At 55.1% G+C, this 25239-nt stretch overlaps 1 protein-coding gene across 4 annotated transcripts in view; it reads right to left on the bottom strand.

The window, feature by feature from the left end:
* The window catches only part of GLI2 (GLI family zinc finger 2), a 255853-nt gene that overhangs the window by 12789 nt on the left and 217825 nt on the right, over positions 1 to 25239 (bottom strand). For all 4 annotated transcript variants that reach the window (XM_055316156.1, XM_055316158.1, XM_055316157.1 and 1 more), the window contains 7 exons: positions 24191 to 24393; positions 20599 to 20784; positions 10819 to 11020; positions 9097 to 9310; positions 7677 to 7799; positions 4046 to 4180; positions 581 to 730 (listed from right to left, as the gene is read on the bottom strand). In XM_055316156.1, coding sequence (XP_055172131.1) covers positions 581 to 730; positions 4046 to 4180; positions 7677 to 7799; positions 9097 to 9310; positions 10819 to 11020; positions 20599 to 20784; positions 24191 to 24393 — 1213 coding nt within the window. The remainder of the gene's footprint in view (positions 1 to 580; positions 731 to 4045; positions 4181 to 7676; positions 7800 to 9096; positions 9311 to 10818; positions 11021 to 20598; positions 20785 to 24190; positions 24394 to 25239) is intronic.

The raw sequence follows: 25239 nt of genomic DNA, 5'->3' as shown, positions 1-25239 counted from the left end.
TGTCCCTGCCTCTCTCTGTGTTTCTCATGAATAAATAAAAATTTTAAAAAAATACAATAAAAAAAAAGAAACTTGTAAAAAAAACATAAATTCAACCAAAGGAATTTGGCTCAAGCTGTGAATCCCCAGTGATGCTTTTCTCTGTGTGGGGGCCGGGGGGCAGACTCCAGACTACAGAGTGCTACTGAGCTGGCACCTGTCTGGGGTCCACCAGCCAAGGCAGCTGGAGCGGGGATATAGCTGTACCGTGGGGGCTCATGGTCACACAGACACAACTACACAGACACCAGTGCATCCCCCCTGTGGGCAGTTACCAAGATGCACACATGTCCAGAGTCCATCAGAGTTCTGGGACTCAGACAGGTGTGGGGCCTCTAGAACCCCAGAAAGGCGGAAGGCCCGGGGCCGGAGCACTTGGGGACAACACGTTGGGAAGGTGGGTCCCCGTGATGCTGCTGTGGCCCGTTCCACCTGGGTCTCCCCGTGGTCAGCCATGCCCAACACAGCCCACGCTGGCCCCCGAACACAGCTGTCGTCCGCACATCGTGGGGAGGAAGGTGGTGTGGGAAGGTCCGCTCACCGTGCACTTGTGGGGCTTCTCGCCCGTGTGTCGGCGCATGTGTACCACCAACATGTACTGCGCCTTGAAGGGCTTCTGCTCCCGCGTGCAGGCCTGCCAGCGGCACACAAACTCCTTCTTCTCCCCGTGGATGTGCTCGTTGTTGATGTGCTGCCGGGAACAAGCGTACGACAGTGGTGAGCCCAGCCACCCACCCGCCGCAGACCCCACCTACAACGTGCACCCCCCCCCCCAAACGAGACCACCACCTGCGTGCTGGGCCACACCTCCTCGTGAGTTCTCATCAGCTGCCAGTAACTGCAGACCTGCTGTGCGCTACTAGTCTCAGCTGCATTTCCCAATTGGTCAGTGATCAAAGTGACTGTCTAGGATGGGCAAGGGCATCATGCTCACCCCAGGCTTGGCGCCAGGCTCTGGTCATGATGATGATGCTCCTGGGGTGCAAACGGTAGGCACTAATTGACTGTAGCGAGGCAGCTGTGCACAGGGTTGGGGCACGAGAAGCTTTTCCCAAGCTTGTCCCTATTGTGCTGTCCCAGGAATTCCTGAATAGCATTTTTTAATCATAATGAAAACATAAAGGCATCCTCATCTCTATTTTTGACAGGAACCTATGAGATGGTGGCTCTGCCCCTTTTCACCAAGGCCCAGATGGTTAACGTGGCCTGGGCAGGGCCCTGGGCAGCCAGGGCGGGCAGAGCTCGATTTGCGCTCTGATGCTGGGCTCTGGGCACTGTGTGAGGCTGCCTCTGGGACACAGTGGCCCAGGAAGGCAAGGCAGGTCAGCCAAAGACAGCACGACTGATCTCCAGGCACGGCCGTGGGAGCCCTGCATCCTGGGGCAGGGATGAGGAGCCTTTCCTGGAGGAGTGGACTGCAGATGCATCCCAGGCCGTGTGAACGTGGAGCTAACCTTCCCCAGTCCTGGCACCCACACCTTCCAGCTCTTGCCCTGGGCTCATTATAGGTGTGCCACCTTGGGTAGTTTCTCCTATGATATGGAGCAACGGGTCACAGCTACGGGCCACTTTCTGCCACAGGGAACTGAGCATACTGCCCTGAGCAGGCCCTTGGGCTTTTATTTTTATTTATTTTTATTTTTTTATTTTTTTGCCCTTGGGATTTTAATCACTTGCTTTGATTATTTCACTGAAGGTTGCAGAATGCACCGGAACAGGGGTAGTATTATCTCTGAGCTTAGGATGTGTGGCTATGTGCGGGGCCTCCAGACTTTTATGTCCTTAGGCTTTGAGTTTGCTTATTTATCTGGGGGAGTGAGAACAGGTGGCATTAGTCACTCACACAGTGGACTGAAAAGTACACTGGACCTCACATGCTTCCTCTCCCTCTAGGGCTTCTCTCTACAGGCAACCAGGGAGCCTCCATGTGCCCCAACAGGGCCCCATTCTTCTTTCATTTCCCTCTTGGTTCAAGGTCGTGTCCTGTCTGTGTAGGGACAGGGCTGGGTTTGCTTCCCCCCAAAGGGTGGGGCAGGAGGGTGGAACACTCAGGTCTCAGATGCCTGTTCTCTCCTGCCCCATTGCCTTTCTTCTCTCTGTTTTTGGCTCTTCTTCCAGCTTTCACTGTCTCCCACCCACCACCACCTCCAATGCAGAATGGAGTCACAACCTCTATTCACCACTTGTGGCTCCTGAGAGCCCTTGAAATGCAGCTGGTCCCAACTGGGATGGGCTATTACCGAAATGGAGAAATTAAAAAAAAAAAAAAAAAAAAAAAGAGGATGTAAACTATCCCAATAATTTTGTTTTGTATTGATTACACATCAAAATGATCATCTTTCAGATACACTGGGTTATATAAAATACAATATTCAAATTAATTTCACCCATTTCCTTTTACTCTTTTTAAAATGTGCTCCCAGGTTAATGTAAAATTACACACGTGGAGGGCATTTGGGGCTGGTGGGGTCTTTTCTACCAGACGGTGCTGCCATAGATCTTTCTGCAAGCTCTAGGGCTGTCCAAGAGCTGAGCCCACAGGTCCTAGCAGCACCCGACCCAGAAAGACAGAAAGCCACCAGGCCCATGCGCCCTGAGATGCACGCCCGGCTGTTGTGCATACAAATATCAACGTGGGAGCAAGTAAAATCTATAGCGCTTTGAACTTCCAGGGAAATCTTATCATATTAGCCTCACTTTCCATTTTTAAAGCCTTTCAAATGATAAAAATGCTTCCTGACAATGCCTTTCATTTTTTTCTTATTGGTTTACTTAGCAACAAATTGTTAATAATCGACTGGGGGCTCCAGCTTGCCTGTGTGCCTGCCACCATCCATCTTCCCAGGGAGCGGAGAGAAAGACACAGCTGGGCAGAGGGGCCGGCTCTCTTCTCACTGGGGCCTTCTCTTTCTGGGGCCAAGCCGAGGCGCTCCCCTATGCCCGCAGGGACAGTCCTGGGCAGAGGCAGAAGGCTGGGGCTAAAAAGCCCTCCTTCCCCCCAGGGGTTTTGTGTGTGTGTGTGTGTGTGTGTGTGTGTGTGTGTGTGTGTGTGGTTGTCTGGAAGGGTTATTCTTGAACTTAATTTCTCTTCTGGGTGGAGAAGAGAGACCCACTCAGGGCTGGTGTGGGGAACAGCGAGGGGAACCAGCATGTATGAAATGCCATCTGCTAAGTGCTTAGGTGGGTATCCTCACAATCTAACCTTCACACCCTTGTGGGGCAGGCTTCACCTGCCATCACAGGAGAAAGCACTGAGGCTCGTGGAGGCTCACTTACTTGTTTGGAACCACTTGGCTAGCTGTGGTGTAGCCAGCTGTGAAGGCTCTGCTCTTGCCACCTCAAGGGTTACCCCCTGACTGCCATCATGTGAATGCTGCTGTCAAAGAATTCAGAGTGGGGACCAAGAGACATGACTTGAAAGGCGCACCCAGGGCCCACAGCCTCTCTGGTGTTTTGACCTGTCAGTTTCCAGGCATTTTTAAGCAGCACTCCTGAGACGGTGTACACACTCCGTCTGCACTTGTGTATGCTAGGTCTCTGGAAATGGCCTCCCAGAGGAAATTACTAATTCCTTCCTCATGAGAGGAACTTCTTTCAGGCTTCAGGGTCAGGTTTGTTATTATCTTGCAGATGCTGGCTGGTTTAACTGTTCTTATTTCCCTTTTTGCACTGGCTGCTAGGAAGCTCGGTGGGGGGAGATATTTATGTGAATTACAGTTCAGAGCACTTAGTTTTTTACATTCTACTCTTGGCTTCATGTTATTGTTCCTTTCTCCTGGATCTTCTCATTTATTTTTGTTTTAATCTCTTTTACTATGTATATATTTGTAAGCACCCTTTTAGAAGCAGGCAGGGCCCAGATAAGTGATTATGCCTCCCACTTGGAGAGCGCTCAGAGGCTGTGGCCCAGGCATCTCCTGGAGCCACCTCCTCCAGCCCCTTCTCTCCAGTAGAGGGCCTGGAAGCTCTGCCGGCCGGGGCAGGCTGCTGGGGCTCTGAGGCTTACATGCACCAGCTGCTCCTGCGTGTCATACTCCTTGGTACAGTCTTCCCAGTGGCAGTTGGTCTCATAGATGATCACCTCAGCCTCCTGCTTACAGTCATCCCTGTCCAGGTCTTCCTTGAGGTCAGCCAGCTGCTCCTGGGGGAGGAGCAGAGCATACCCACATGAGTCATGTTCAGCCACCTGTCCCCTGGCAAAAGGTCACTGTTGGTCCCAGGCAGTCTATGCTGAGAACCCTGGGCTGGCATGGGTGTGGACATGGATTCATGTATGCATGCACATGCATGCACACGCAAGCATACATGCAAGCATGTAGTATGCACACACACACACACGCACATGTATGCACTCAGCCACTTTCCTCAGCTGGCTCCCTCCGACCCATCCCTCTCCTGTCGCACAGCTGTCCCGAGGCCCCTCCTTCCTCTCTTGCGCTGGCTTGTCATCACCAAAGTGTCCCATCACATCCTGGGTCAACTGACTTGGAAGAACAGGAGAAAAGAGGGCAGTGACTTTTGCTTATTTGGTGCGGTTTCCTCTGGGGGAGCTGGGATTGGCCCCAGAGGGTCAGGATGGGGCATTTTTATTTATAGTATGTACGAGGTCTGCTCCTGCGTGGAGGCAAGAGGACAGCCAGAGTGCATCCGGCCTGGTCCTTCCGACAACTTACTCGCACACTGCTCCCTCGTCCCTGGGACATACAGCATGCTCCGGTTCAGGCTCAGGGCGGAGCGAACGTGCTGTGCCATGTTCTCCCACCGCCTCGTCTTCCCTGCGACAGCCCTGAGATGTGGGCGTCTGTATTCGTGCAGCACAGCCAGGAAAACGGGTTCAGGGAGAGGCCACCCTGCTCTCTGTAGAGCACTCAGTGAGTACATGACAGCCTAGATCTGCACTCACGTCTCCCCATCAGGGTGGGGCCCACATGGGCCCTATTCAAGGTGGCAAAGGAAAGGCCCCCAAGACAGGCCTTCACCCGACGCTGGGTGCCTAGAATTCCTTTCAAAGAGCACAAAGCCTGTCACTCCCAGAAGAGCCACAGCCTGAGCATCTATCCCCGGGGAGCCCCGCCCCAGCTGATGCTGACACAGAGCTGGTCAGGGGACACAGGGGCAGGCTGGGAGTGGGGGTAAAAATGGAGGCCCAGATGTGCCCAGCTGGGACGGAGGCCCAGTGAGGACCTCTGCAGGATGTCAAGGACTCCCTAGTATGCTGCTGGCTCACTAGGCAGGTTCAGGAGCAAAGCCAGGCAAAGAAGCAGATGTTAGAACGAGCTGCTTACCATTTCATGCTATCTACAAAACAGCAGGAATATTCTGTCTTTCAAAACAGCCTCTGGGGAAAACATCTAGGGCTCAGACTAAGAGGGACACAGCCCCCCGCCCCCACCCCGGCGGGAGCCCCAGCCCCCATAGGCTCCAGAGACCATGAGGCGGAGGCTGCAGCTTGTCCACTAGCCTCATTACTAATGCTGAGTACATTTCTGGGAGTGGGGACGTGGGCCTCACGGCTACCCAGGCTGGCCGCAGACTCAGGCCCTCCCCAACTTTCCACTGGGGCTGCGAAGGGCTCCTACACTCAGGGGAGCTTTTGGCCGCTTCTCAGAGCACTCAATTAATGCACTTGCCTTGCAAAGGCAAAGGATGACGTGGTATTCTAAGTCCACGGGCAGCACAAGGCCCACGTTACAAGCACAGCGCAGGACCTTCAGTAACGGGAGGCCTGCGAGGTCCCCTTTACACCTGCTCCACACTGTCACAAAAACTGGACACAGACTTGTAGTTTCCTAAGCTGCTCCTAATTTCCCGCTTATTTCTGAGAAGACTCAAACGAGCTGCCAGATGGACGTGTGAGTGGAAGATGGCACAGGGGCGGTGGGTGCACTCAGGCCTTCAGATGGAGCTAGGCGTCATCCTCGCCCGCTGTGCAGGGGGCTTAAGCAGAGTGGGGGCTCATTATGCTGCACTGCCTGCCAAGGGAAAGCCTTCCCATCCACCCTGCAAATGAGCCAGGTCACTGAATCAGGACACTGAGTGACACGGTGACAACCTCTCGTGACAAACGGCTTTCCTTGCACCACACGTGTGAGGAGCCAGGTGGGGCAATAAGGAGGGCTTTGTGCTGCCTTTCTGGGTTAGAGGGGTAGGGCAGGGGCTCCCGGGGGCTCAGCGCCTGTCTTCGCGGCTACAGCATGTTTATCTCCCCCGGATATGTGCCGTCCTCATCAATTTCAACGGCCCCCGATGATGGCCAACCTCGTGCCTACCATGCATCATGCTGAGATGCTTTGGCGTCAGCGAGGGGAGAAGAATTTGTCACCAACTCCTCTGTTTGCCTGACAATAACAGGACCCAATATTTCATAAAAATTAAGTGCCCAGAGCATGCCCGATGGTTTACAGGTTTGATAAAGGATGGTCTGGCAGATGTAGGGAGACAGGGACAGGAGGTCCCCTGCATCCTTGGTGTCAAAGCTGGTGATTCTGTAGTAACAGATGGCGACCATGGCACTGTAAGAGGCCTGGGGGGGCGGGAGGCTCACCTGGGGGTCAGCACTCACACCAAGCCCTTCCCGGGGCAGGCCTTGGCCCCAAGGACTGGGCCTGTCTCTGCCTGCTGTCTTAGAGTGCCCGAATAAGTGGCAGGATCTCCCAAGGGACCTACACAGGGTTTCAGCCTAAAACCGACCAGTCCTGGGCTCTGGGTTGCTCCATACTTTACCTTCCTGCCAAGAATCATCTTCCCTTCCGTCTCTCCTCATCATGCCACTCACTGACTCAAATGTGCATCGAGTAATTAGAAAATATTATTTCGGGGCTCCTGGGTGCTCAGTTGGTTGAGCATCTGACTCTTGATTTCAGGTCAGGTGATGATCTCAGGGTCATGAGACCGAGCCCCGCATCAGGCTCTGCGCTCAGCACGGGATCCCCTTGGGACTCTTTCCCTCTCTCTCTTCCCCTCTGTTTCTCCCCTACCACCCCTGCACAAGCGCATGCACTTGCTCTCTCTCTCTCTCAAATAAAGAAAATCTAAAAAAAAAAAAAAAAGAAAATCTAATTTATAGCTACTTTACACCAGTCCCTGTGCAAACCCTGGTGATGTGGAGTCAAATCAGGCAAGTGCATGTGTGACCTCTCCAAAGCTTGCAGAGCAGTGTAGGCGACAGGCAAGATGACCTAGAAGCTAAGGTGGACTCCGGGAGGCAGATGCGAGTCCTGTTCTTCAGGAGGGTCAGGAAAGGGTGAAGTGGCAGTGAGGGGCATGAGGTGGGAGGGTGGAGTTCCAGGGAGAGGGGCAACCAGACAGGAGCCACAGTCATTCAGGCTATTAATTCACAAGCGACCAAGTCTGATCAAGGTTCGTGTGAGGTGCTGGGGTGGAGATGGCTGCAGCCCTGGACATCCATCCATCCATCCATCTATCCATCCATCCATCTATCCATCCATCCTTTCATGCGACACATGTTTGATGAGCATGTAATGTGCAGGGTGCTGGGGACACAGTTCACGGTGTGCCCGCCCTCTCTGATTCACTCATTCATGCAGGCAACTGTCCTTTCATCCAGTCACCACCAGGGCTGAGGTCCCAGGTCCGCCGACCCGGCCGCAGGACGACTGGGACAGCCAACAGGTTACCTGCGTCAGGGTCAGTGGGGAGGCCGGCCGTAGGCCCTCGCCCTCTGTCTTGACTTTGCTGCGCTTATGAATGACGATGGGGTTGACGGTGCTGCTCACAGCTGACTCGCTGCTCGGCTTGTTCTGAGGGAGGGGTGCAGGAGAGCCCGTCACACAGGGGCAGGTGAGGACACCCCGAGTTTTGTCTGGGCTTGACCTCCAGGATCCTCCCCACATAGCCTGGGCCAACATGTATGTTTGGAGTTTCAGGAGCTGGGCCTCCTTGGTCCTCTGGCCAGGGGCACAGCTGGGGAGAGCCCAGAGCCTTCCAAGCCCCCACCTCCACGGGCATGGAAAGAAACCCTCTCTTTGGGAAATGCTGGGCACCATCACTCCTGTGACAACAGCCTCAACTGCTCAGCCCACTGGAGCAGGGGGTCTTGAAGCGTAAGAGAGGGGGCAGCTCAGAGTCTGTGGAGAACAGGGCTGGGCCAGCTCAGGGAGCAGGAAAGAAGGGCCTAGTTCCTTAGGAGAAGGGGGCTAGAGCCAAAGTAGTGGGTGATGACAAGAGCTGACAGTCACTGTGTAGGGGCAGGTGCTAGGCGGCCACCTGGAGCCCCGGTGTGGGGAGGGAGGCCATCCTGGAAGAGGGGCTCTTCTGGACAGGGTGGAGTCTTGCCTTCCACCCAGCACGAAGTCACGTCTGGGCTGTGCCCTGCCAGGTGACTGGTCTGGGAAGTCACTCCATCTCAAGAACTGTCATCGTTCACGCTAACCAGGATCCAGGTCCACACGGGGCTCCGTGCACACAGGCTCATGTATGAGCACCATGACCCAATTAGGTGGCAGGCCCCACTCGGGGCTATGTGTTAGCCGGGGCTGAAAGAGCTCTCATCGAGTCAGGGTCCCAAACAGTCTGACTGATGCCAAAGCCTGTGCGTCTCCATTCTCCAATACTCTCTCTATTATTCCATTTCCTCATCAGCAAAACGGGGCTTCACTCACCAAATGCAAACGGAACCTGCCACGTGCCGGGCACTGTGCTAGCATGCCCTGCCACTGAGAGGTCTGCTGGAAAGGTCACAGAAGATGGCCTTTTGTCCACTTATGCTCTAACACTAAACTGTACAGAGTGCTCTGTCCGCCAGACTCGGACTTCTAGCATTTCTCTGTCTACCCATTACGTTGATTAAATAGGCAACGGTAGAACTTATTGGCTGGACACTTGCCAAGATAAAGTGAGGGTGTCAGGACCCAGCCCAGGTCTCCTGACTGGGCATCCCGCCCTTTTGATCCCACGACCTCTGTCCAGAAGACATCCTACCAGTCAGACCTGTGCCCAGAGTCCCTCCACAAGTTCCCGGAGTGAAATGGCAATGATCAGCCCTTGTGGGGTCCCAAGAGCCCGGTGACCCACCCTGTGCTCCCTGCACCCATCTACCTGGGTGGCGTCGCTCAGACAGTTGCTGTTGCTGCTGAGCTGGGTGGGTGTGGCATTGATCGAGGCGAGGGCCATGGGCTGCTGGGCCAGGAAGGTGGGCGAAGGCTGGATCAAGGGTGGAGTGTGTCCAAAGGCAGAGCCCAGGCCCCTCTGCTGGCTCAGGATCTGCTGGTAGGCCACCGGGTTGATGGGGTGGGGGAAGGTGAAGGCGGGGCTGCAAAGAAGAGCAGACAGGTCACGGATGGAGGTGGGGGGCAGAGGAAACCCTGCCAAGGATTGGGAGGGGAGTGCAGCTCATCTCACTGCCAGCACAGCTTTACCTTGCTCAAGAGCCAGCCGTGGCTCCCCACTGCCTGCTATCTCAGGCTTTCCCTTTTGAGCTCGCCCTCAGGCCTTGCCCCAAGATGCAGCCTTCACTCCAGCAGGCTGACCCCCAGGAGGAGCCAGGCTCCATCTCATCCCCACATCCCAGCCCTTCATGCTCTGATGCCTGAGATGCACCCTGCACCATCACTCCCAGACTATCTCACCCCCACTGGGCCCCTGAGGCTGGTTCTGATGCCCCTTTGTCTAGGAAAGGTGCCTGGGCCTTCCGGCTCACATGGTCCCCCCCTTCTTTAATCTCTACTGCATTTCCAGGCTCCTTCCTGTCATCTGCATATGGGCCACTCTCTAGAATAGGATACTAAGGAATGATGGTGACCTCCGACCCTAAGCCATAAGACAGGTGGCTTATGGCTTCCTCCTCGCTCACTCCTGCATCACTCACTCTGGGGGTGGGGGAGGGGAGTCAGCTGCCAGGCTGGGAGGACGGTCAAGCAGCCTTACAGAGAGTCCCCCGTGACTAGAAATAAGGCTCCTGCAGACGTCCATGTGGGTGAGCCACCTTGGAAACAGACCCTCAGGCCAAGGCAAGTCTTCAGGTCCCAAGTCAGTCAGGTGCCCTGGCTGACGTCTTCAGTGCAGGCTCATGACACCAGAGCCAAGCCAGTCTCACATTCCTGACCCCCAGAAACAGTGCGAGATGATGAAGAGCTTATTGTTGCTTTAAACCACTGAGGTTATGAGTAATTGCTTATGAAGCAAAAGGTAGCTCCCATACTTGTTATCATTTCCATCCCTGGGTCCTTGGGCCAGGCTCTCCCGACATTCCTAACAGATCCTGGCCTCTCTCAGGAGGGTCGTGGGGAGGACATGAGTTTAGTCAAAGTGGTTGGATCCGAGTCCTGAAACAGCCATGGGCTGCATGGGGGTGAGAAGGGGGTGGGAACACAAGGGTGAATGGCATCCACAAGGTTCCGGTGTGCCAGGCTATGACCACAGCGGGAGGCCCACTGCCTGCCCAGAGACCTGGGGGACCCAAGTCACTATCACACTCCACATGGTCCCCAGCACTAGCCAACAGCCACGACACCTACAGAAACACAAAGAAAGCTACCTTCGGTTTCGTGATGGAATCTCTCATGCCAGGCCTGGTAAATGTTGCTTTTCACATCAGAAAGTGTGACTGGGGGCTGAACGAGCACACGAAGACAGACAAACACTGGCACATTTCAATGTCCTCGTTACTGGTTTTGAATTCATGAACCAGTTGCAAGCACGCTGATTCACAGCTGCAAGTCCCATCTCTCTTCTGAGGTTGAAAGTGTGGACACCCCCCCACACACACGGCCCCCAGCCCGCCCCCGGATTCTCAGCCCCCTGCCCGCGGGCTGGGCTCACCTGAGGGTGCCTGCCGACAGGTGCCCGTAGGAGCCGCTGGCAGCCGAGCTGCTGCGGGAGTTGTTGATGTAGGCCACCAGCGAGTTGGGGGAGGTCCGGATCATCCGCTGCAGGTCCAGGCTGGCGTCCGAGAGCGGGGAGATGGACAGCGCCCGCTTGCGGCTCAGGCGGGGCGTCACCCGCGGGCTGGAGAAACGCGACACTGTGGGGACAGCCACCCCACGCGTCACTGGGCTTGCAGGGGGACAGAACCGGGGCAGGGGGACTAGGAGGCGGGGGGATGGCAGGAGGGGCCTTTGAGGACGGTCTAATGAGAATCGTGGCTCTGCCGCTTTCCAGCCGGGGGCCCTTGGGCAAGGGGCCGAGGCTCTCTCAAACCCAGTTTGCTGGTCTACAGAATGGGATTGACCTGCGCATGGTGTGGTCAGGGTGGGAGCAGCACAGCTCAGGGCCTGGGTGAGAGAATATCTCAATGAACATAAATTAGCGCCTTTACTGCCAGTTTGGCAAAGAGCAGGCACGGCAGCCACACACGCAAACCATAAGCGTTGAGCAGCTTGGCGGCCGCTCACGAAGGGCCTGCCTGTATACAGCTCCAGTGGCTGCTGTGCACACCTTGCCTGTGCTCGGCTTTTCCTGGGCTTGTGACACCCGCCTTCTTTCCTTTTGAATGCTCAGAGCTGCTTGGACCCCACAGGTCCTCCTCCTCCAAGGAGGCAGCAGGTTACCCTGGCTGCAGGGTTGCTGTGTTAGTGCCTTGTTCCCAAGCTGTGTGGGCACCAAGGGCAGGGCTGATGGCCTGTGGATCTCTGAGCCCCCATCCCCAGTGCTGGCTAGCCCCCGAGAAGGGTTTAGGGCAAAGTCAGCCTGTGTGAGTGCACAGAGCCCACAGCTGCCCCCTGTAGAAGCCTCAGCAGAGCCCCGGCCCCAGTGCATCATGCCCTGGTGCTGCCCCTGCCCCTCCACTGCTGGACCCTGGGGGCACTCATGTCCTGATGCTCCCCCTGCCCCTCCACTGCTGGACCCTGGGGGCACTCATGCCCTGGTGCTTCCCCTGTCCTCCACTCCTAGACCCTGGGGGCACTCATGCCCTGGTGCTTCCCCTGTCCCCCACTCCTAGACCCTGGGGGCACTCATGCCCTGATGCTCCCCTTGCCCCTCCACTGCTGGACCCTGGGGGCACTCATGCCCTGGTGCTGCCCCTGCCCCCCACTGCTGAACCCTGGGGGTACTCATGCCCTGGTGCTCCCCTAGCTCCTCACCCTTAGCTGCCAAACTCTGGAAGCCCCTTTCTTCCTGTGCCACTGGGATAAGCACACTCCAAGGCTGTGGAGAGGACAGATGAGGCCCCAGATTCTGTCTGAAAGGTAGCTCCAGGTCACTACAGGTATCCTGCCAGGCTGAGCTCAGCCGGTCACCCACCGTCCACACAGCAGCAGAGTAGGAACCTGGGAACCTGGGAGGAGGCCTGATGCTTCCCCATCTTCCCCTCCTTCAAGACTGAGGCTGCCCCCCAAGCCGCCTACAGGTCCCCTTTCTCTCATCCTCCCCCAGCTCCTTCCAGCCTACCATCAACCCTGGTCATCCTGGGGCCCTTAGCCATTTGCTATGTGGATTGCACATTCCTCACTGCAGCCCGAGAGAGCTCCATAATGTGTAAATCAAATTATGCCTCTGGGCCCTCTGGTCCCACTTCTCTAGAGCTCCCTAGTGCTATTAGGAAAAAAGCCCAAATCCTCGAGGTGTCTTGCCTGGCAGCCCTGTGGGTGCTCCCTGCCCACCTCTCCGGCATCATTCTGCCCATGTCCCAGGCTCTGCTCCAGCCACCTTCCTGCTTTCCACTCAGGTCGCCTGCCTTCCCGCACAGGGCCTTTGCACATTACAGATTTCCTCTGTCTGAAGTGCTTGTCCCTACTCTCTCTGCTCAGACCTCAGCAGGTAATCCCTTTCCTAGGGGAAGTATCCTGACATCCTCTGGTTGGGGAAGGTTCCCCTCTCTCCCAAAGGTGTCATGTTGGCAAGCCTGCATCCACTGGTGTGGTTTTCCGGTTGCTTTTGGCTCTCCCACCTTTATGCATGAGGGACTTGGGTCCTTTTGTTGCTACATGCATTCACAGACAGCGGGCTCAGTGGTGAGAACAAGTACGAGATGGTGACTGTTGAGCCGCTGGTGAGGGGGAGCAGAAGCACAGCCATGGAAAGTCAATATTTGCAGACTGCCTGGAAAGTGCCAGGTACTGTTCTAAGAACTCTCATGTATTAAACTGTTTGACCTTTTAAGTATTAAATAGTGTAAATTGCACTAGAAGGAAGGGGGTCATTATTATTCTCATTTATAAATGACAAAACAAGTGGCTTGCCCAAGGCCGTGCAACCCAGGGAAATACAGACAGGGACTGGAGATCAAGCAGTTGGCCACCAAACCACTCAGCACACTGCTTCTGTCCAGCTGGGCTGGACAGACACACATACACACCATGTGGGGACACACAGTTGTGCTAGCAGCCACACTGAACCCAACACTTAGCTCTTGCCTTGGAGCACACTACTCAGCCTTCCAAGCCTCTCTTTGCCCACCTGTACAATGGGAGCAGGGCAGTGTGGCTCGCTCGGTTATTAGGAGGGCACCGGGTGAGTACCAAGTGCCTAAAGCCCAGGGGATCTGCTAAAATGAAACTGAGAGTTAACGTAGCTTCTTCAGGGGCCAGGAGGATGGTTTTGATAGGCAGGTGGGCCTAATGTCAATACTAAAGGACAGCACGTCTAGAAAACACGATTGGGCCACACAGCAGTCTACTCTTCACTGAAGCACTCACTCATCCGTCCATCCATGCGGGCTCCTTTCGGCTTCTTTGTTCTCCTTTACTGAGTTCACCCCTTGTCAGTCCTCGCTTTGAAGGAAAACCAAAGACGCCAAAGTGAATCTTCCCAAAGATTCCTATTACTTACGAACCGAGCAGCAAATGGAGAAATGTGAGGTGGGAGGGAAGATCTCACATCACATAAAGGAAGAAATACGCTCATCTGTGTAATACATTTTTTAGAAAAGATTTTGCTGCTAATATTTGGATTCCCACCCTCTCATGCACCCCTAACAAGAGGAAACAGGCCAAATCTGACAGTGATATTCATCTCTGTTATTCCCGCCCCTCAAGGGAAATATGTTTATTAATGTGCCTCTTCCCTTGATAAATTACTAAATAGAAAGAAAATCCTGGCACTCATTTCCTGTGGCTTCTCCGGTGATTTATGGCCGGGGACTGACGGAGCCGTTGTGCCCATTCATCTGTGGATGAGTCTGTGATTTGTCAGCTGCCGGGGTGACCAGACACCAGCCGGCCCTCACCTGGGCAGACGACGCCTGATGCTGCCCATGCCTGTTGCCGCTGGCGTCTGAACCCTGCTTCAGCCACAGGGTCTGTCTTCTGCTCATTCCAAATGTAACTTCATTCGCCCCTCCGACCCTTGTCAGGGCCGGCAGTATGCCAGGTGCGGGGCTGGACATGATGCGGGCTGTGAGCAGGGAAGACCCTTGGCCCTGCCCTCTGGTGAAGCTCACTGCCCAGGTAAGTGATGACAGCAGTACCCACAGTACTGGGCAGGGTCTGCGAGGGGCCTGGGATCACTTTAGGTAACTCCAGAGTGCTCAGGGACAAGGCTGCTGTCCCTGGGGCAGCCAGAAACAGCAGGAGATCTGAAAACAGGCCCCGGCCCCAGGCAGGCCATGTTCTGACCTCCCTTGACTGCTCTGAGCTGCGTGGCTTTGGGCAAGTCCCTGGACCTCCTTTGAGCTGCTTCTTCACCTGGAAGATGGGCCAACAGGATCTATTGCAGGGTTGCTGTGGGCTAGTGACCAGCATATCACCCAAGCTCCGGGTGGACGTCCTGAGGACCCAGTAGCCTGGGCTGAGGGCAGCTGGAGGGATGCAAGGACCTGGACTCCACAGGGCCTGGCCAGGGCAGGTGTAGCACCAGCGGTGGAGAGAGCGGTGACCCAGCATGACGTCCCAGGAGCCTTTCCTGGGCCAGATGCTGTCCTGAGCATGGGTCGGGGACAGCAGGACACAAGCCTTGTGGCCTGGCTCGTGGGTTCTGAATCCCCACTGGTTCTGGAACATTCCTGCACAGTTTGGCCCACCCACTATCTTCTGGACTTACTGAGGAAATGCTCTAAGGAAACCCAACTGGAGGATTGGGTTTAACCTGCCACATGCTTAGCTATCCACAGCCCCTCATCCCCCCTTTTATAGGGGGGTCGGGGGAGGGATTGAAAACACCTAGGCTTCGAGCCCAGAGGCTCAGGGCTGAGGTTGACCATTTCCTAGTTCTGTGATGCAGACAAAGAAACTCAGGTTCCTGGCCTATAGAATGACTTTGTAATGCTCGTCTCTCAGCGCTGTTTGCGCAGGCTTGGCAGACGAGCCACAGACACCATTTAACCCAGGCCTGCACTCACACACCAGTCCTGCTCCTCCGGGACCTGTGGCCTGGCCTGCTGTGCCTCAGTCTCCCTCCTGTCTGCAGGCTGGGCACAGGCTCCCTGCCCAGAGACTGAGGACTCTGGCAGTCCCCCCAGCAGCTCCTCCTGCCTCTCTGCGGTGTGATCAATGTAATTGGTTTCTGAAAACCCCCTTGGACCCGCAGGCGGCATAAAGAACTGGCGTCAGAACGGAGGTGACATCCAAGTCAAATTAGTGTCAATATGGCAATAAAATATACAGCTTGGAGGAAATATGGGCTGTAAACAGACAACATTTCAATCGGAAACATTTCAATCTTCTCAATGCGGTGGGAGGAGGAGGGGGTGGGGCGGTGGCTGCTACCATTCTGCTGTTAAATCACCAATATTCAACAGCATAAAACAAGAGAATTCCATTTTAAGGCCCTGGTGACAACCAGTGAATTCCCGGCCCTCCAGAGAACTGGGGGGCAGAGTGATGGCCTTGGACTCCCTGACCGGTTATCCATCACCTCCCCGCACAGCATCACTTCCCACTCTTCCTGCTATAAATCAGCCTCCTTTAAAAACAGGAGGCAACGGGCCTTCATCGACCACCAGGAGGCTGAGAAGCCCCCAGCAAGGGAGGGACATGGGAGATGCCCTTGGTCCTGCCCACAGCCCGGCCCCGGGTCCTGAGAGGAGTGCAGGGCTTGGATGTGCACTCCAGCAAGAGGCCTCTCTGCCTCCCTGCCTTTCCTGCACCGCCCTGGGGTTTTCCTCAGTGTAAGATGTGTACTCAACCCAGATGAGATTATTTTCGGCCTAATGGACACAGGGACAGGACGTATCCTCAGATACAATCAGGTTTCTCACATGAGAAAAAATATCAGTTCTATTCTAACATCTATTTATTTAATCTGCAAAGGTGACTATATTAAAAATATACTATTAAAGAATCGTGCCCATGGCACTTGGCTCAGGTAAAAATGGTGCTGGTGGTTTGCTATCGAGTGGGCTGGGGACACTGCCCTGGAGGATGTGGACACAAGGCCACCTGTGTCCTACACTTTCCCTGTAGGTTGCCACACAGTCCGGCAGACCTGACCTCTGCACCTCAAAGCCTCTGGGAAGTTCTCTCCTCTCGGAAAGAAAGGGAAAGAGCTGAGAAAGGAGGTGGGGTAGGTGAGGCGGCCTCAGGATGGGATATTCTTTGTCCTGACAAGGAGCTTACACAGAGCAGCCCATGGAGCTTATGAAGCACCACGAGGGCATGACTTGGCCGACTATGCATAGCTGTGTCCCTAGCACCTAGAGCCATGCCTGGCATATAGGAGGTGCTCAAGACTTATTCTCAGAATGACTGAGAGAGAAAGAGAAACAGAGAGAGAGGGAAGGGCTAGTCTCCTTGACTTTGCACAAGCTCTTGAGGCCCCCTGCATCTGCACAGAGCTTCCATGTCATGGTCATGTTTATGGGAGGCTTCCTAACTGAACACACATGTCCTCAGAGAGTCGCAGGACCCTTGCATAGGGGGGCTCTGAACCTGCACCATTCTCTGTTGAGAGTCTAAGCAAAAAGAAATTTGATGGGAAGATCTCTCCCCAGATCCATGCAGCTGGGACCAGCAGAAAGCACTGGAACTGGTGGGTTTTCCCTGCTCCTCAGTTTATGGGAGGGGTGAGGCTGGGCTCTGAGCACTGGAGTCTCTTAGGGATACACACGAACGACACATCCATGTGGGCATCAAAGCAGAACAGAAATTCCTAAAATTTTTAAAAGCGGAAGCAAAGGTTCCGGTTGTAATTCAAACTGGGTTGAAAAGAAAAACTGTATTAAGTCATGACAAATACAGGATATCACGTTGCACTACTCTTGATTTGCTTGGATCGTAAGTGATTGGGACCAAAGGCAAAGAATCCTCTGTTCCTGAAATGCTTCAGGGTTCAGAAAAATCCCCCAGCCCCACCCCAGGCCTCAGCTGGAGAAACTGATGTGCCTGCTCCGGCCCAGCACGGAAGCTTCCCTCTGCACCCTGGAGCCAATCACGTTCCCAAGAGGAGAGGTGGAGAAAGGATCGTGGGTGGGTGTGATGAGCCCGACGTGAGCTGGACGCTCTCACGCCCACTGGTGAGCTCATCGCCTGATGCTCCGGCTCGGCCTCAGATGCTGCCAAATGTTGAGCACCCCTGAGAACAAAGCGGCCGTGTTCCCAGCCGCCTCCCCGGCTCCCTGCAAGTCGGCCCAGTCTCTCCCCAACCAGTTTGCATCTCTCCACTCTAGGATTTTGTGTGACTGTCACTCACTCACACAGTCACTCTGCAAACACGGGGCCTGCTCCTTGGCAGCCAAGCTCCCGGAACATGGAGGGCTCCCCAGTTTGTTAACAGGGAAGCAGCACCCAGTGAGGGGGAGGGTGGGAGCTCCAGCAGAGCTGATGCCATCAAGCTGGGGCTGGATTTCAGGTGGAGGCCTGAGCTGGGCGAGCCTGTAGGGAGCGGCACTGCAGGCAGAAGGAACTTGGCAATCGTCGGGGTGACCGCAGGTGGAGCGGGGCGCTGGGAGGCAGTGTGCAAGGCGAGGAGCCGAGGCTGGAGGGGAAGGTCGCTCAAGCCAGGTTATGAAGCCGGAATCTGGCCCTGAGAGTGATGGAAGCCACTGGGACTCAGAAGGGCAGAGGGGATGACCGATCACTGCCACGCAGCATGGAGCCTGAGGGACCCCGGGGTGGCAAATCGTGGGGCTGCCAGGAGGGCTGACAAGCCAGATGTGGCAGGCCTGGGAGGCAGGGGGTGGTGGCCAGGAGAAGTCGTGGCACGGGGCTAGGCACGGGGTACACAGAGACAAAAGTCCCGCAGGAGAAGAAGGAGAAATCTGGCAGAAAGAGACTGGAACAAGTACTGACTGAGCGGCTACTGCATGCCAGCCACTGAGCCACGTTCACACGCGCGATCCAACTCAACAGCGTGTTTGGTTCAACCTGCAGGCAGGGCTGGGAATCGCGGTGCGGGCCGCATTCAGTGCCCCAGCACCTCGGGCCAGTTCCCACAGTGGGGACGCGCACAGGCGGCGCTGGCCTGGCCGGGCCGCGGTTCACGACCCAAACTCCCTCCCCACGGCCACCCCTATTGGCACCGTGCTCTGCCCAGATGCTCAGGAACACATCTGGCCCTGCAGGCCCTCCCTGGGGCCACAGCTCTTGGGGTGTCAGATGCGTGGTGCTGCCTGGAGGCAGTGGGCAGGCGCTCATGTCTGCTGACCGGGGCTCTCCTACCTCTGAGGACACCTGCCTGACTTGACCCCTGGGCCATGGTTTGTCTGTGTCTGCCCACTGACCAGGTGGCCTGGTGCCAGCCACCCTGAGGCCTCGGGAGGCAGGCCCTGTGTGGGAGGATGTGACACTTGGACGTGGCTATTTGAGCACTATATTGTGCCTGCTGTCTGGTTTCTAATTTTGACAAGCGGCAGGTACATACAGCTTTACTGGAGCCCTACCTTCGCCACCTGCTGACACCCCACCCCAGAGGGCTGTTGAGAGAAGGAGGGCATGTGGCGGGGTGTGCTTAGGGGGCTGGGCTTTATCTCACACCCCACATTTGCGCTTAGTCCTGGACTGAACGCCATCCCCTGGGGAAGGGAGCGGGATGGGACAGCCCCAGGAATCTGATGCGGATGGCACCCCTCAGGGCATGACGAGGAGAACACCGGATGAGCGCTGGTGTTGGGAGGACTCTAGGGCTCTTCCCAGTGACACTCCTGTGGTGGATCGGGGAGGGCTCTGTGGGGTTCCAGAACCACATGAGGTGGCTCCTGCAAATATGAGGTGGGTAGGGCAGGCAGAGACAAGAAGGATCGAGAGGAGGGAAGTGGGAGAGGGCATCTGGGGAGATGTCCCAGAGGAGGCAAAATCTCAGCCAGGCCTGAGGAAATAAGAGGCTTGTTTTTGCTCCAGCCAATAAGGTGGAGCTGCAGTGGCTGGTGGGGACGGGAAATCCTGGGGGATGGGAGGAGGCTGAGGGGTGCAGAGGCCCACCTTGAGTCATGCAGCCGGGCAGGCACCCGGACTTCCCTCCGGGGCAGGTCTCCCTGCAGACCTGGGTGCTCCCTACCGTCAGAGAGTAGAAAATCCCTCCCAGGCAGGGCTGGAGGAGAATAACCCTGCCCCCTGCAGTGGTTTCTAGCTCTGCTGTCTGGCCTGGATCCCTGGGAATCTCTGGGCTGGGCTCCAGGAACAGCAGGTGGAATGGCACTGGCTGGGTGAGGGGGGATTTAGCCTCCCCCCCCCGCCCCACCTCTTCTCTGAGGCGGGGCTCCGTGGTGATCCCAGGGGCTCATGGTCAGGCGGCCACAGGCACCCCTGGGAAATTAAGATAGTATTTGACGGGAGGGAAAGCCTTGGTATATTATGGGCAACAAGAACTTTACCCAGAACACTGGATCTCCCATCTGCCAACGTGCCCTGCTTGCAGCTTCCAGCTCAGTTAGTGACAGCCACCCTCCACGTGCTCAGGCCCAACACCCTGGTGCTGTCCTTAATGCCTTTCTTTCTTCCTTCCTACTTTCTCATCCGTCTGCAAACAAATCTTGTGACTATCTAAAATGTGATCACTCTCCCCACCTCTACTAACCAGACCCCCCTGCTTCCACCTTGCCCCTAAACCTATTCTCAGATCAGCAGCCACAATGGGATTCCTTTTAAGAAGTTAGATCTCATTACTCCTCTGTCCAACCCCCCACCCCAAGGGCCCCATCATGTTAAGCCTTACAAAGCCATGACCAGCCTGCCCGACCAGCCCTGGAACTCTGGCCCCCGCCTCCTCTGGCCCCTCACCCCCTGGGTGCTGGGCATGCTGGCCTCCTGGGTTTTTCTTGAGCTCAGAGGGCACACTGCTGCCCCAGGTCCTTTGCATTTGCTATTTCCCATCTGGATCATATTTCTGTACTGCTCAGCTCCTTCAATTCTTTGCTCAAATATCACTTTCCCAGGGAGGATTTCTCAATATCTTCATTCAAGACTTGTACCACCACCCCCACTCGACCTGGTGCTTCCTACCCCATCCTTGGCTTTGTTTGTCTCTCCCTACTGTGCTAGAAGTTCCATGAAAGCAGAGACGAGTGTGTTTTATTCCCCAGACTGCAATTCCTAAAACACGTCCTGGCCTGCGGTGACTCACTAAGTATGTGCGGGGGTTGCTCAGACTCAGTCCCCTGTGGACAGCAGTCATGGCAGGGATCCCAGATGCCCTGCTTAGGGCTCCTCACCCACAAAAGGAGCAACATGCACCCTCCTCAGCCCCCATGGCCTATCCTGCTCCCTACCCCCCCTCGGGCCCAGTACTCACCATCCACTGGATTGAGGTAGTCGTGGAGATGGGGTGCACTGGCGGCACCCCCACTCTGCATTAGCAGGTCCCCGTACGGTGCAGGGTGGCCCGCCATGAGGGTCATCTGGTGGTAATAGTCTGAGGGGTTGGTCCCTGGAGGGGGGAGGCCAAACAGTCCCCTCTCCTTGAGGTGCTCGTGGGCCACTGTGGGGAGGAGAAAGAGTTGGTCAGGATTGGCCCAAAAGAGAGAGAAACACACACAAGGGCTGAGGCATACCCCACCACCCCTGTGCCCGCTGGTCCATCTTCTGCCCTGGGTCCCCTTCCCCCACTGAGCAGACAAAGTGGGATGGGGTGGGTAGGGTGGGGTGTGTTTCTGCTGGTGGGGAATCAGAGCCAGCATGCCTCCTTGTCCCCACACCATAAACAAGCACTCCCACCTCCCCCTCCAGGCCGCACAGAAGCCCAGAGCTCCAGGCTGACCAGGTCCACAGGCCAGCAGAGTCTTCAAAGGAAAACAGAGACACAAACAAAGGCGCCGTGGTGGTCGACAGTTGGGCCAGGTCAGTCTGGCCTGAACATTCAAGGCGAGCTTGCCTGGACCCGGCCAGATAAAGCTGCCGGCCTGGCCTGCAGTGGCAACCCAGAGCTGTCTGTCCCCCACCCCATGCCCGGCTCCTCCCAGGGGCTCAGCCAGGAGGCAGGGATGATGAACTTCCAAGCATCTCAAGGGGGCTTGGAATTGGGAACCAAACAGACCCATCAAGAGGCCTGGCTTTTAGCAGGTGTGCAAAATTGGGAAGGGGCCACCCTTCTGAGCTGGCTCAGTTTTCCATCTGTAAAATGGGGGTAATAATACTTGCTACTCAAGTTACTATGAGAAATGAATGTGACAGCCAACGTCACGCTGAGCGCTTGCTGGGCCTGTGTAGGCACAGGGCCGAGGGATTCCCATTCATCCTCAGGGTCACTATCCTCACACGTTATGAGTGGAAGGCCACCGTTACCATCCTCAATGGCAGATAAGAACTCCGGTGCTCTCTGCTATCAGTCTTGGCAAAAAGTAAAAGAGATTTCTTACGTGCTGGGCAGAGAGAAGCCGGTCAATGGAAGCAGCCTCCTCCCCCTCCTCCTCTTCTGCTGTATCCACTAGAGAGAGCTCTGGCCTGCAGCCAGAGTGATATCCCATGGCCTCCCCCTGCCCTGTCCATGCTCAAAATGCCCTCCTGTCCTCCTCCTCCTGAATGTTCACCTCCTCCCCAAAGCCTTCTCTGGAGTGCCCATTTGTCCTCAGAGCCCACGCGGTCTGCAGACATGGCCCTGATGGCTGATGAACTTTTGGGGTCTCATGTGGGCAGGTGCTGGGGCTTGCACAGCTGCAGTGTGAGCCTGACATGCTGTCTCTCTTCACTTGGGAGCTGGGTTCCGGGTCAGTGAGGTCTCCGGGTATCAGGTCCATCCCCTGTGAAGGTCAGGGCTTTGCAAATTAGCCAAGTGTCCTCTGGTGCTGAACCCATGCCTGTTACCTCAAGGGGCTGGGGCTGGGACAAGTGGGTGTGACAGGAGCCTCAGCGAGGTTTCTCTAGAAATCAGGCATAGAATAAAGTGTTGCACAAATGCAAGCTGCTCCTTCAAGGGCAGCCCAGTCTTACCACTTAGCTCTTCATCAGCTGTACCGCTGTCAGCTGAAACTACAGCGTCCTTGTCTTTTCTAGAGACATCTCGCAGGGTCCTCTGAACCTGGCCTCGGGAGCACTACCTCGTCCTGCCTCCTCCGTGGTAACCCTGTCACCATGTGTATTAGTTTCCTAGGGCCGCTATAACAAGTTGGTATGGACTTGGTGCTAACTGCTGCCCAAACAACAAAATTTCATTCTTTCACAGTTCTGGAGGCCAGAAGTTTATCATCAAAGTATCAGCAGAGCCACACTCCCTCCAGAGGCTCTAGGGGATAATCTATCCTGTGCTCCTTCCAGCTTCTGGAAGTTGCCAACTTCCTTGGCCAATGGCCACAACACTCCTATCTTTGTGTTGTTCTCTTGTCTATGTCTCTTGTGAGGGCATTTATCACTGTAGTTAAACCCACGCGGACATTCCAGGATGATCTTCTCATTCAAAATCTCCAGCTAAATCACATCTGCAGAGGCCTTTTTTTTCCCCCCAAACGAGGCAACATTCTCAGATTCAGGGGATTAGGGCGTGGACACATCTTCCTGGGGGCAGGCATCCTCTGGCCCACGATGCTATGTGTGAGCTTCAAGGTCAGGGCAGCCTGGGGAATCTGGCCTGCATCCGCACGGAACTCCAGGCTGAATCCAGCACTGGCTGTGTCATCAGGAGAGGCGTGGAGGCAGCGTGGTCCTTCAGGGCACCCTCACTCAGGCAAGGCCTCTCAGAAAACCCATGCAGATTCCAGGGCTGGATTCCAGCTCCAAGGGGTCACATCAGAATAGCCACGTTCTGGCCAGCCACTTTCATGTCCTGTGGTCACTGCCACTTGCCTCGGATGATGAGCCCAATGATTCAGGGCAACTTTTTTTATACATTTGGAAGCTGGAGTCCTTCTCTTTGTGAAACTCCAACCTGAGCCTCTCAGGTCCAGGACTTGGCTGCTGCTCCTGGTCATATCCATGAAGTGGGGGAGGACATGTTCCCCTGGGAAGGACTGGAGGTAGTGAGCGACAAGGGGCCCACTGGGACCATGCTTCCTGGAGCCTCTGGACCATGGTTTCAATAGGCAGATTGAGATGATGTAGCCTGGTTCCTTTTGAAAATGGCAGCAGTGAGTGGCTACCAGGCACAGTGGGGGTGGCATGGGACAGTGGGGTGAGAACACTTCCCAGAAAGACAGGATGGGCATGGCCAAGTCCCGCATGTGCTTACTACTGTCCAGGGTGAGTGTGTGTGTGCGTGTGTGTTCGTATGTATCAGTGAGGTGGGGATGGGCCTGGAAGTACTAAGTTTTATTTTAAGTATTAAATTTTAGACCTGAAAACCTTATTTGTATTATGTGACCTGCCTTTTCTTGTCTCAAACTAACCGGACTGGGGTGGCCATCTGATCCTTGAAGTGGGCTAATCAGTTCTCTCTCAAGCCTCTGACCCGAGAGACACAAAGCCACTGGTACTCACCTGTGGAGCCTTGGGGTGCCATTTGGAGGCCATGTGTTGACTTCCAAGGGGGTGCACAAGCAGAGAAGCAGGCAGAAACCAGCCTGGCTCTGCCTTCCTTCAGCGCTGGGGGCCCATGAGACACCTTGATCCCATACCCCGTTTACTTAACCAGAAGCAGATTTTAGTTTATTGCAACCAAAGAATTCTCACCTAAGATAAGACTTACATAAACATATCTTACCACTATATACGCATATATATATTTATATAATTTGCATGTGGAAGGGTGCTTATTGACAGCTCTTTAATGAGCACAAAAACCAATGATCCCCAGATTCTTTGGGCTTTCCCCATTCATTTATTGAAGAACCCATTGTTCAGGGTGGTGGGGAGGAATGTCAACCTGTTCACTATCCCAGGGGCTGGTGCTGGTGCTGAGGAATCAACCACGTCAGAGTTAGCAGCCCAGTTCCCCCAGCACCCCAAACTCTACTCACCGTCAGCAGGGCTGAGACCTCGGGCTGCTGAGATGGTGGGGAGCGTGGGGCTGCTGTGCACGGCTCGGAGGTAATGCTCCATGTGGGGGCTCACATACGGGTGCGGGGCATTGAAGGGGGACTCCCCAGGGCCCGCAGGGTGTGGGGAAAGCCGGATCAACGAGATGTCCGAGATGACAGGGCTGCCACTCAGGGCAGGAGGCCTGTAAGACAAAGGAGTGGAGTCAGAAGGCATGGCCTGTTGCAGGAGGATGTGTGGGGAACCCGGCTGAGAAGCGGGCATGGGGACCCTTCATGGAGTCTGAACTCTCACATGTTACCCAGCACACAGCACGTTGAAAGCTCCTACTGGGTAGAGCTGCCCATGGGCTGGTCTGCTGGTGGCAGTGAAGTGCCTTCACACAGGACTGGATGTGTGGGGCCACAGGCTCAGGACGCCACACACGTGTCACCACTGCTTCCCCAAGCCTGCTCAAGGCTGGACAACTAGTGATGAGCCAAATCTTCATTAAGTGAACAGGCACATGCATTCTACATGAGTGAAAAACAGAACCTGAAAACACCAGTACCAGGGGCAAGATGCAAAGGGCTCATATTCCTACCAGAATGAAGAGAAACAGAGGGATCGGGGTAGGCCCCGAAAGTAGAGAAATTCTGGTTTAGTGGGATAGTTGGTGCTGTGGAGCGCCACCAGGGGACCAGCTGGAAAGGATCAGAGCAGGATTCAGAAGAGTTTTTGAATGATAAGCCATAGCTAATATTCTAGAATATCCTTTTAGCTCTCCTTACGAGGAATTCCTTTTATTTACTTTTTCATTTTTATTTAAAATTTTTTGGTTTATTTTTATTGTATTTAAAATTTATTATTTATTTTTTAAAATTTTAATTATTTATTTGAGAGAGACAGCGAGAGAGCACAGAGGCAGAGGGAAAAACAGACTCCCCGCTGAGCAGGGAGCCTGACATAGGGCTCGATCCCAGGACCCGGATATCGTGAGGTGTAACCACGTGAGCCATCCTGGATTTCCTTTTAATGTTCATGGAGCTTC

This window comes from Nyctereutes procyonoides, unplaced genomic scaffold (assembly GCF_905146905.1).
Source record: "Nyctereutes procyonoides isolate TBG_1078 unplaced genomic scaffold, NYPRO_anot_genome, whole genome shotgun sequence".
NCBI classification, from domain to species: Eukaryota; Metazoa; Chordata; class Mammalia; order Carnivora; family Canidae; genus Nyctereutes; species Nyctereutes procyonoides.
Note: the sequence above shows the minus strand (reverse complement) of the source record. Positions and strands in the feature narration are given on the sequence as shown.